Raw genomic sequence first — 12,177 nt, forward strand, 5'->3', positions numbered from 1 at the left:
ATTGATAATTTTAAGATAAATAATATTTTTCACTGTTTTTAGCTTGAAATTTAAATTTGATCTTGATTTAATGACAAAAAAAATCCAATCATCTAGAAACAAGTATCTTAATCTACAAATATTCCACCTACTTAATCAAGTATTGTCAGCCACAACACTAAAAGAGGTTGGAACTTTTAGATTAAAAGTGATAAAATTGTGAAAGAATAGGAAAAGTAAAGAAAAGAATTTTTATTAATTGTTGATTGATTGAATTGTATATTGAATTATAAAAGTAAAACTAAATATATATAGTGTATTGTCTATGAAAGTAAAAAATAAAAATAAGATAAAAAAATAACATAAAAATAAGATAAGTGATAAGATAATAAAGACTAAAATTAGAACTGAATTTATGTATTCTGTTAGGCTAAATTTGTGGATTACAAAATTTTTTTATTGTTATGATGAACTAATATAGAAGAATATAGAAAAGTAGTTTAATAGAAAGTAAGACCATAGTAAGAGCAATTCCAACGGTTCAAAAATTATGAACCTCATTTACTGTGTGTCAGTAAAAAGGGAAGCTTTACCGTTGGAGCAAATATCAAATGAGGACCTTCACAAATTTCAAAGCAGGTGAAGCCCTGCTCAGAGTATATAAAATTAAAAGTTTAAAATTAAAAGTTTAAAACTTTATATATATATATAGTATACTTTATATAATTAATTAATTATTATAATTATTAATAAATTAAATATAATTTAATTATTATATTAAATAATTAAATCATATTTAATTTATTAATAATTATAATAATTAATTAATTAAATGATTAAATTTTTATTTAATTAATAATTTATATTATTACATTAAATTAGCCGTTGTAAAATTAGCTGTTAGAAACTAGCCGTTACTATGTTACTGTTATTATTAATAAATTAATATTTTGTTACTCTATATATACCACTTAGATACACTTCTATTCTCACACTCTCTACTACTCTTCCTCATCTTCTTCCAAGTTTACAAAATCAAAGTTTTACTACTATTATTTTTTTTCGAAAAAATGGATCCAAACCAACTCAACTCTTTCTTCAATTACTTACAAAACTTTCCTCAAATTCCAAATACCCAACAATCTCAAACCTCAAACACTCAAGTTCCAAATCAAAACATCACACTACCAAATACATTTCAAAATCCAAATCCACAAAATCTTTCTAATTTCAATTTTCAAGCTCCTTATAATAATCAGTTTCCTATATTCCAACCGCAAAATCAAAATTCACAAACACCTCATTTTCCATTTTCATCCATATTTAACCCTTCTATCGGAAATGTTACTCCAACTTCTTTGCCGTTTCCAACTCAATTCAGTGCATCAAGACATAACTCATCTGGTGTTGGTGGCTCTTCTAACCCATCTTCTCAGACTCCTATACAATCTAGTCCAAATTCGCAATATTCCGATTTTGCCAACCCTCGTGGATTAGATGCTATCGACCTCAATGATGATGATATTGAAGATCGGAGGCAAGATAGTATTCAACACTGGCATTGGGAAGAGGATGAAATGTTGATCAGTGCGTGGTTAAATGTTTCAACTGACCCTGTAGTTGGTACCGATCAAAAGGGAGAAACATTTTGGAGTCGAATTCATAGCTACTGTGTAGAATTTTGCACCGACATGACAAGGGGGATAGTTGCATGTAAGAAACGATGGTATAAGATCAACAAGGCTGTTGCACAATTTGCTGGTTGCTACGATCAAGCTAGTCGAAACATAAGGAGTGGTTCGAACGCTGATGATATAAAGGAGTTGGCTTATAAACTTTATTCCACAAATTATGGTCAAAAGTTCACTTTTGAGAGGCATTGGAACATGCTTCGGTTGGAGCAAAAATGGAGAAGCCAACTACCTACACAAAGTGGCGGCTCAAAGAGAACCAAAGTTAGTGCAACTGGAGCATACTCATCCTCATCAAACCCAGAAACACCGTTGGCTGACGAACCCGGTGTGGACTCTCCCGTTCGCCCACAAGGATCAAAGAAGAGCAAGCGAAGAGGTAAGAGAAAAGCACAGATGTCTGAAGATTTTAGCGAAAGAAAATCATCGGTTGTCAAAAAATTATCTCTCATGGAAGATATTAAGAATGTTAGAGAAAAGGAACTAATGGAAAGGGAAAAAGAAAGAGAAGAGGAGAAGGAACATAGAGCAAAGATGATGGCAATCAAAGAGAAGGAGATACAAATTCAAGCGGCAATGAAAGAACAAGAATTACAAACTCAGAGGTATATTAAAGAAATGGAGATAAAAGCAAAAGAAAGGGAAATTGATATGCAAATACTTAATGCTGACACGTCTACAATGAGTGAGAAACGACGAGCTCTTCATGAGATTGCATGTGAGAAAATAATGGCCAAGTGGTTTACTTAATGGTTCCTTGTATTCGTAGTGTTATGTAGTATGTTCTTATTTATTTATTGCGTATTACTGCTATGTGATGTAGTTTGTTTTATTTACTTCTGATGTAAGTTTTTAAATTAGTCAATATTATTGTGCCGTTATTGTTCATGAAAGTGACCGTTGCAAAAGTAGCCGTTAAGTAGCCGTTGCAAAAGTAGCCGTTAAGGAAAACTAGCCGTTGCAAAAGTAGCCGTTGCAAAACTAGTCGTTGCAAAACTAGCCGTTACAAAACTAGTTTCTCCACTTATAAATATCAACTATCAATGACTCCACAACTCCACTTCAACTCTTCTTTCTCACCTCGACAGAGAACTAAAAATTACATTTCTCCATATGGCTAAAAATTTTGATGATATGTTTAATGAGGCTTTGTATGGCAAAAGAAGACGGCAAGATAACACACTGATAGATAATTAGATCGATGAGTATTTACTCGAAGATTCAGAAGAAGAAGGTATCGATAGAAGCCCTATCCCAATTACTCGTAGATGGATCAACAGAGATCGAGAAGCAGGACATGATCGCCTTTTTCAAGATTACTTTGCAGATGAACCGGTGTATAATGCTGACATTTTTCGACGGAGATTTCGAATGAGAAGAGATGTGTTCCTTCAGATAGTAGACGCTCTCTCAAACGTCTATCCGTATTTCCACCAGAGGGTTGATGCAACTGGAAGAAGAGGCTTGTCGCCACTTCAGAAATGTACCGCTGCGATACGGATGTTAGCATACGGCGTAGCAGCTGATGCTGTTGATGATTATGTGCGCATAGGCGAGAACACTACAATTGAATGCTTGGAAAAATTTGTTGAAGGTGTCATTTCTGTGTTCCAGGATGAATACTTGCGAAAACCCAATCCAAATGACGTACACCGCCTGCTACAAATGGCGGAGGGTCGTGGCTTCCCTGGCATGTTGGGTAGTATTGACTGCATGCATTGGGAATGGAAAAATTGTCCAAAGGCGTGGAAAGGTATGTACATGAGTGGTTATCGTGGGGTTGCAACCATTGTACTTGAGGTTGTAGCATCTTCAGACCTTTGGATATGGCATGCGTTCTTTGGAGTTTCTGGTTCAAACAACGATATCAACGTGTTAGATCGTTCTCCAGTATTTGATGACATTCTAAATGATCGTGCTCCGAAGGTAAATTATACTATTAATGGTAATAATTATACAATGAGATACTACTTAGCAGATGGTATTTATCCTGAATGGGCCACATTTGTCAAATCAATCTCAAAGCCACAAGGGGAGAAACACAAGTTATTTGCACAATACCAAGAAGGGCAAAGAAAAGATGTGGAACGAGCATTCGGAGTGTTGCAAGCACGCTTTGCAATTATACGTGGTCCAGCTCGTTTTTGGGAAAAGAAGAAGCTTGCCAACATAATGAGAGCTTGTATTATATTGCATAATATGATTGTTGAGGATGAAAGAGACACTTATGCAGGAAATTTTGCTCAAGGCTTAGAGTATGATGATGTTGAAAATGGATTATCACAACCTCAGCTGGGAGAAGAAGATTTTGCACCATACCATCAATTTCTCCAAAGAAATGCCCAACTTCGAAATAGGCAGCAGCATAGACAATTGAAAGAGGACTTGATTGAACACATATGGCAATTTCACAATGCTTGTCGTCAACTGTAGAATTTAATTATGTTTTTTTTGTATTAAGTAATTTTACAAATTTGTGTAATCCCGAATTATATATTGTGTATTGTTGTTATGTATAAATTTATTTAATATTAATATCTTTTAATAGTGAATTATTTTTAAATTTAAATATTTAAATTATATTATTAAAAAAATTAATTACATTAATTTCAAGTATTTTAATTAATTAATTAATTAGGTGGGACCACAACAGGGACTAAAGTTAGTTCCTCCTAATGGAGAAGAGAGAGATGCTATGAGTTTCTATTTACTGTTTATGATGCAAAAGCTGATGTGGAGTTATTTTTTATGACAGGTGGACCATAAACAAAAACTAGGATGAGTTCCCTGTTGGAGATGGTCTAATTAGTGACAAATGACAAAGTGAATATGACACACATGGCATCTCTTACCAAATCCCAAGTTATGCCAAATGGAACGTTTTTCGTCTTCTTCTTTTACATTATATTTCACAAATATCTTTATTAAATTTTTTTGACTTGTGTTTCACATTTTTTAATATAATAGTAGGGGAATAAAGGTTGTGTTACATCCATGTGCAAAGTACATGATTATAAATTATAATTAACACTCCTCTTCCCGTGTTCCATATGCTCATGCTTACACATATTAAAATATAATCAATATTTTTAATTATTAGTATATATACAAATAAATTTTTAAAAAATTTTATATTCAATGTTTTTGTTTCAAAAAAAATTATTATGTTAAGATTCTTAAAATTTATCAAATAAAGATATATCAATCTTTTTATCATATTTTGAATAACTTATTTATTTAAGTAAAAATAACAAATTTAATTAACGGAAAAACCTATATAGTTTGTTATTGTAAATTCAAAAATTTTAACGCAATAAATTCTTTTTAAAATAAAAACATCCGATCCAATATTTTTTAAAAATTATTTGACTATATCGTCGTTAATTATTAATGGAAGATTCAAGTGATATAGAATAATTGTTATTGAAAAATACTATATTGTTTCTAACTAATAATTGTTGTTGGAAAAAAATTATACTCGTCCTAGATTCTTCAATATACAAACCGGTCTAACTAGCAAATTCCAGTGATTTAAAAGAAAATAAGTCATCATTTCGTAATTGAATTTGTCAAAAATTTAAATTATATATTAAATATAGAAAAAATCTGCCTTTCAATAAAATGATCAGTAAAAAAATAAAATATTAGTAGTTGATGGTATATATATATATACTTAATTCATTTTTTTTAAAGTTTTTTTTCAATAAAAAAAACAAATTTACACCATTTATTTTTTTTTACAAAATTTTAAATTAAAAAAATATGTATAAAACCAAAAAATAAAAAATCGAATATTTTGGAGCAAAATAGCATGCAGCAAATTAATTTGGATTGGTTCTAGAGTAATTAATTCATTAATTAATAATAAATTTTTAAATAAAATTTAAATTTGTTACAGTTTAATTTTTTATTAAAAAATTGTTAGAAATAATAATTTTTAATAATTTTTATTATTATTTAATCAGTATAAATATTAAATTATAACTTTATTAATTTATGTGTATAAATTATAAAAAATATAAATATAAATATAAATTATATTAATTTATATGTATAAAATTTTAATAAATATAAATTATATATTTTTATTATAAAATATTTATAAATATAAGCATAAATTATTATGAGTAATGTTAGGGAGCCAGTAATTTTTGTGATTGTTAGCCATCAATTAGCCATTAATGATGATTTGATGGTGTGAGATTTCATCCAATGATTCATCTTTTTCTGCTGATTACATGTTGACTAAAATTCAATAAAATTGCTACCTTAGACTTTTCTAATTATTATTGATTAAATATTAATAAAAAATAATAATATTTTATTGACGTGATGATTCATCCATTAGACCGGAAAATAGCGTGCGAAAAATATATATAAAAAAAGCATGCAGTGGTTTCCCCTATAAATTTTCGCTGAAGCCGGCACCTCAATTCTGAAGGGGGAAAAAAAAAATCACGCGCGAGTCTAACGAAAAAAAAAAAAAACGCAGACTGAATATTGATCTGAGAAACAGAGCAGCAAGAACGTAAGAATGGCGGAAGTGAAGAACAAGCAAGTGGTTCTGAAGGATTACGTAACTGGTTTCCCTAAGGAATCAGACATGGACATAGTTGAAGGCACCATCTCACTGAAGCTTCCGGAAGGTTCCAACGAGGTCCTTCTCAAGAACCTCTACCTCTCATGTGATCCGTATATGCGAATCCTCATGAGCAAGATGGAAGGCCCCGAAGGCTTCCGTACATATGCCCCTGGCTCTGTAAGTTTTTTTTTTTAATTTTTTTTTTGCTTCGAAAATTCTGTTTAATGTAAAAAAATAACCCTAATTATCTCATTTAACTTAACATCTACAATTTTATATAGCTTTGAGCTGCTTTTCCATTGTCGCGCTTTAATCATTTGGATATTAATTGAGGAACCGAAAATAAGGAATTGATGGTAAAATTGAGAGTTGTGTCGGATAGCTGCCAATTTTTTTATGATATTATTAGATTAGTGCTGCATGTTCACCTGAGCTAATAACTTGGGAGGTTGGGAGTAATTGGGTTTTGGAAAACCAGAAAAAAAAAAGTGCTGCATGTTTGGAACTTTCTGGTTTTTGTCACATATTTGAAAGTTGAGTAAAGGTTACGCACTCTTTGATGTTATGTTTAAATAACAAACATCACTGGGGCCACTGCATGTTTTTATCACTTATCATTTATCACTTATCGGTGTCAGAGTCTTGATAATTTATAAAAAATGATACGTGTGTACAAAAAAATCAGACACTGTATTTATACACATTTTCGATATATCTTTTGTATTTCAACATGTATGCTATATGAGTGGCTAATTTGGTGGCTGATTTTTTCTGTACAAGCAAGAGGGATTGGTAGTAAAAAAAATTAAAGATGTGGAACTCAAGTATTTTGAGCATTATAGTGAATAGTGAGTGGTGATGATATACCTCTAGGTTCTTTGAGCACTTGTAGAGTTACTTTTAGATCATACGCCAAAATAGTCCTCACATTTGTGGCAGGAATTGAACTTGTGTCCTTGTGGAATATGAGTTTGGTTTTACCAACTCTATCAACCATCTTTTAAAAAATGGGATACCCCATGGAAACAGCAATAGGATTAGGATAAAATTCAAACAGCATTTGTTTATTAGGAAGTCAAATGTGTTAGTTTTCCTTATAATCATGGAACTTTGTAGCTATTGTGTTCTTCTTGATATTAGACTATACACTCAATCCAATTGAATTAATAGAACTTTTAGTATTCTGTATAATTATTGTACCATGGCAATGCAGAATTGAGAAATTTGAAATTAGAAATTCATTATTGATTATAATCTTCAACTTAGAAAGCCTCAATTTACCTTATAACAGGATGCTTTTCAAACAACATGGGAAACAATAGGTAAAAAATAATCAATTCTATACCTTTTGGTTTGGAAGAGTGTAGAAATGAAAAATGGTTTAATGGTGTTTGTACTTTGGGAAACTCCCAATGATCGGTTTTGCAGTTTGATCTAAGAAGCCATTCATGTAGCAATCTGCTGTGTTGATGATTCTATTTCAATAACTGTTTCATTATTTCAGCCATTAACAGGATATGGTGTGGCTAAAGTCCTGGAATCTGGACACCCGGATTACAAGAAGGGTGATTTGGTGTGGGGGTTTATCAAATGGGAAGAGTACAGTTTGGTCCCGGCATCTCTAATACTTTTCAAAATCAAGCACACCGATGTCCCACTTTCATACTATACTGGAATTCTTGGTATGTTTCTTCAACAACTTTGGGTCTAATTAATTCTTGTGAAATAAGCACTTTGATGTCGGTATAATTCTCAACTGTAACCTTATTATGGTGATTTCATGCGATAAATGAATCATTTGTTTGTAAGTATTATTCAGAAACAGTGATACATTTGTCCTACCTTACAAAATCTGAACATGTACAGGAGGACTAATATGTCTCTATTTTCTAAATGGAGTGGGACAAACTTTTCTAGTAATCAGGGGATTGGTGAGGGATGGATTTGTCATTTTCAGTGTCATATAATTGTGAGAAATTGGGAATATTTATGGATGGATTTGTCATTTTCAACTAGGAGAGACAAGTCTCCTGTGTTTTAAATTAGAGATGGGATTGGGGGAGTGAAGGTTATATGGCCGGAACAACCCTTATTCATTTTAGAGCATTTGTCTGACAAGCTATGTTATAGAGGAAATTATACTTGAATGATTAGTTTTCAAGGTTCTAAAACCCGACCGGTTATTTTGCAAGATTATGGATGTTACTTGCTTATAGTTCTTGGGATTATTGTTTGTTTAGACATTCTTTAATTTTGACTCAATGAATGCAGGTATGCCAGGAATGACTGCCTATGCTGGTTTCTTTGAAGTTGGGCTTCCTAAGAAAGGAGAGAAAGTTTTTGTTTCTGCTGCCTCTGGTGCAGTTGGTCAACTTGTTGGTCAATTTGCTAAATTCACTGGTTGTTATGTCATTGGAAGTGCTGGAAGTAAAGACAAGGTATTCATTTTATTTCTCTTGTTATATATATATATATATATATATATATGTGGTAAATCCCCTTATTCTCCATATTTATTCTATTCTAAGTACTTTTGTTTGGTAAAGTAATATTCCAAATAAGCCTCCACAGAATTTTTAGTCTCCCAACAAATTTTAATTACCAAATCCCAGACGTTGACTTCATTAGACATATCAGTCCCCAACCTTTTACTTCATTTGATAAATCAGTTTTCATGTCAAATTCTCATGTTAGAGGCTATAATGTTTTGTCAAATCAGTCCCCATTATTATTGAAAAAAGACATTAAAGTCTCTAAAATTTATTTTCAAATCAATCCCCACTCAAGCGAGCTTTGTTAGCCTCTAATGGAATAATCTAATGTTTGGACTGATTTGTTTAACAGAGTAAAAGGGTGGGGACTAAAGTAGTTGACTAAATTATTTTTAGGAACTAATTTGGGTTATTATGCTATTTTTGTAATAGCATGATTATCATGCAGAAAACTGTTGCCAATTTCCAAGCTTTTGTAAGTAACTATATATCTCAAGGTTATCAAACTCTAGTGTTAACTTGAGTTTTATGACTCAAGTTTACTTAAGCTCTACGAATTACGTAAACTCTTGTATATGATAACTTTGACGTGTGTTGAAACTCCCAAGACATCTAATATATAGTCATCTTAGTCAAATGAACATATTGTCATTTATGTTTGTTAATACTTCCAATTTTTTTGCACATAATCCCATTAAGCATCCAACCCCTCATTTATGATGTTATAAAGCATTTGATTGGCAAGACATGAAATCCGTTCATTTTAAATTTGATCACAAAGAAAAGTTACCTAGTTATTCTTTTACCTGAGTTCTTGTGTTTTTACAACCAGGTGGATTTATTGAAGAATAAATTAGGATTTGATGATGCTTTTAACTACAAAGAAGAGCCAGACCTCAATGGCGCATTGAAAAGGTTTGTGATATAAAAATTTGAACTGCCATGGAGTTAAGTTTCCTTTTTAAAACTACATACTAGTGAATATTGGTTCTTATCATTTTACAAATCAGGTACTTCCCTGAAGGCATTGACATTTACTTTGAGAATGTTGGGGGGAAGACACTTGATGCTGTGCTGCTAAATATGAGAGTCCATGGCCGAATAGTCGTATGTGGAATGGTCTCGCAGTACAATCTTGCTCAACATGAAGGTGTAACAAATCTGGCGAATCTCATATTCAAGCGGATTCGTATGCAAGGCTTTAATGTTGCTGATTACTATCAGTTATATCCCAAGTTCTTGGAGTACGTCGTGCCGAAAATTAAAGAAGGGAAGATTGTTTATGTGGAAGACATAGTCGAGGGCCTTGAAAATGCTCCTCCGGCTTTGGTTGGCCTTTTTAGCGGTCGCAATGTTGGAAAACAAGTGATTGTTCTTGCTCGTGAATGAATGTGTAGTTTTATTTTCTTCCATTTGGTGTTTAGTATATATGGGTGAGTGTTTTCATTTGTTCTATAGCAAAACTTTCCAATTGCTTTTACCCTTTGGTTCCGATATGATAGTGGATGCTTTATGGAGTGTTGAGTTGGGCTGTAAATTGGTGAAAGGGAGAAAAAGGATCCATGTTTCAGTTACAAGTAAGCCATCAACATTGGTTAATACTTAATATGTTGGCTTAGTGTTGTAAGTCGTTAGTCTAATTTTCTTAAATACTGCTGAGTGTATTTAATATAGTTTTTGTTAATATAATCTGCTGTTAAAGATGATGTTAACTCCCTTAGATTTTCACATTGCCTTTTGAGTTTAGGAGAAGACTATTTTATCCATAACAACATGGCTTTACCGAACATTTTAAAAAAAAAAAAAATCTAATTTAAAGGATGTCTTTATTTTATAGAAACGTTTTTTCTTTAATAATGCTCCATGGTATGTTTTTGGACAAACAGCATGGTTTGTTTTTTTTAAATTAGATGTTTTATTTTTTTCTTTTTGTTTGACAAGCTTTAACTATTATTAACCAATATATGCATTAAACGTGTATTGCACTATTGCTTTCAAAAAATACGAGGATAGTATAGATAATCAATTAGGAGGGAGCTAACAAAAAATGTTCTCCCAGTGTTGCATTGCGCACGTTCGTCTTTTTTTTCATCTTTTTCATCTTTTTATTCTATATTTTTTATGATAATTTGAATTTATATTTTATAAAAAAAAATATCTAATTTTTTTAATGGATTTCTTTTTTTACTCTGAAAATAGAACAAGACAAAACACTGAGAACAAGATATAAAGAATACAAACACAAAATTTTGTGTTTTTGTATTCTATTTGGTGATAAACTAAAACAAATTATAAAATTTCATTTTATTCTCGTTTTTTTTTCATTCAAAAAATTTGAGACAAAAAATATAATAATAAAAAATTAACAAGAATAATAAAAGAAAAAATAAAAAATAAATTGTGTCATTTGTTAGTAATTTTATATTTTTCCTTGTCAGGATGGACACAAAATACTCTAATTTAATGTCTTTAGACACATGATCTCTCTTCTATTAAACCCGATTTTGTATCTCTGTGTTTCTATTTCAATATCCTATCTTTATAAACAAATGCAGCCTAATTGATTATCTAGCAAAGTTGAATATTTTATATACATTGTTCATGGAACTAACATCCCATTATCCTATAATTTTATATTATCACTTCATGCTTTTGGTAAGAGATTTGCATCATTGCTTACTATCTTTATTTCATTAAATCCAATTAATTAATAAAATAAATAGGCAAATCATTTAAAAGTTTGGAAATTAATTTTATCATAAACAAAAGTTTATTTAATAAATTTTATATTTCAAAAGACTTTTTTGTAAATAATATTATTTATTTTGATTTGTCTTCTCAAATTTGCATCAATTTTTTTTTACTTTTTAGGATTTGAGACTTTTTGTTGTTGAATATAATTGTCCATATATATGACAAGAATAGAGGATACTAATTAACATAAGAGTTTTATTTCTTTATCTCTATATATATAAATATATGTGAGCATAATTTGTGAAGAAGAATTTTATAATTTGCAAAGAATTGAAAGATTTGTTTTTCGATTTAGATCAGATATCCATTGATTAAAGAGTTAACAAGTAAAAGTTAATTTCGGTGTAAATACACATAGCCATAATTTTCTGTGGTTTTCTGAACTCCAATTCAGCATCGCCATCACTGGCACCTTTGACATCTCCTTGAGTAGAGATTAGGGGGCTGTAATCTCATTTATCCATAGTGTCGATATTCTCTTTATTTTCATTGACAAGAATTTAGGTGAGATAGGAACTCTTGTCGAAACCGCAATAGCGGTCAGTGTCAAAGGTAAGAGAAGTGAGAGGTAGAATTGAATTTCCAAATTTTAATGGAGGAAATTTTGAAAAAGAAATATTAATAAAGTTTTAATTTTTATCTTTAAAAAATTCTAAACTCAATTTTCTCAATTTTTTTT

General features: G+C 30.9%; 2 protein-coding genes across 2 annotated transcripts; both read left to right on the plus strand.

The window, feature by feature from the left end:
* Window positions 1-1,049: 1,049 nt before the first annotated feature.
* LOC130961178 (uncharacterized) lies at window positions 1,050-4,103 on the plus strand. Its single transcript, XM_057886913.1, has 2 exons — window positions 1,050-2,388; window positions 2,890-4,103. The coding sequence occupies exons 1-2, from the start codon at window positions 1,050-1,052 to the stop codon at window positions 4,101-4,103; spliced, it is 2,553 nt and encodes an 850-aa protein (XP_057742896.1).
* Window positions 4,104-6,096: 1,993 nt separating this feature from the next.
* LOC130960771 (2-alkenal reductase (NADP(+)-dependent)-like) lies at window positions 6,097-10,450 on the plus strand. The gene is made up of 5 exons (XM_057886233.1): window positions 6,097-6,429; window positions 7,757-7,934; window positions 8,524-8,690; window positions 9,577-9,659; window positions 9,755-10,450. The coding sequence occupies exons 1-5, from the start codon at window positions 6,205-6,207 to the stop codon at window positions 10,131-10,133; spliced, it is 1,032 nt and encodes a 343-aa protein (XP_057742216.1). The 5' UTR covers window positions 6,097-6,204; the 3' UTR covers window positions 10,134-10,450.
* Window positions 10,451-12,177: the final 1,727 nt, after the last annotated feature.

This window comes from Arachis stenosperma, chromosome 2 (assembly GCF_014773155.1).
Source record: "Arachis stenosperma cultivar V10309 chromosome 2, arast.V10309.gnm1.PFL2, whole genome shotgun sequence".
In the NCBI taxonomy this organism is placed as follows: Eukaryota; Viridiplantae; Streptophyta; class Magnoliopsida; order Fabales; family Fabaceae; genus Arachis; species Arachis stenosperma.

Excerpts from the sequence above, each read along its gene's own strand:
- LOC130961178 (XM_057886913.1), top strand. The coding sequence starts at position 1,050 with ATGGATCCAAACCAACTCAACTCTTTCTTCAATTACTTACAAAACTTT. Across the intron at positions 2,389-2,889 it reads AGCTCTTCATGAGATTGCAT|ATTCAGAAGAAGAAGGTATC; the intron begins GTGAGAAAATAA and ends ATTTACTCGAAG.
- LOC130960771 (XM_057886233.1), top strand. The coding sequence starts at position 6,205 with ATGGCGGAAGTGAAGAACAAGCAAGTGGTTCTGAAGGATTACGTAACT. Across the intron at positions 7,935-8,523 it reads ATACTATACTGGAATTCTTG|GTATGCCAGGAATGACTGCC; the intron begins GTATGTTTCTTC and ends CAATGAATGCAG. Across the intron at positions 8,691-9,576 it reads GTGCTGGAAGTAAAGACAAG|GTGGATTTATTGAAGAATAA; the intron begins GTATTCATTTTA and ends TTTTACAACCAG.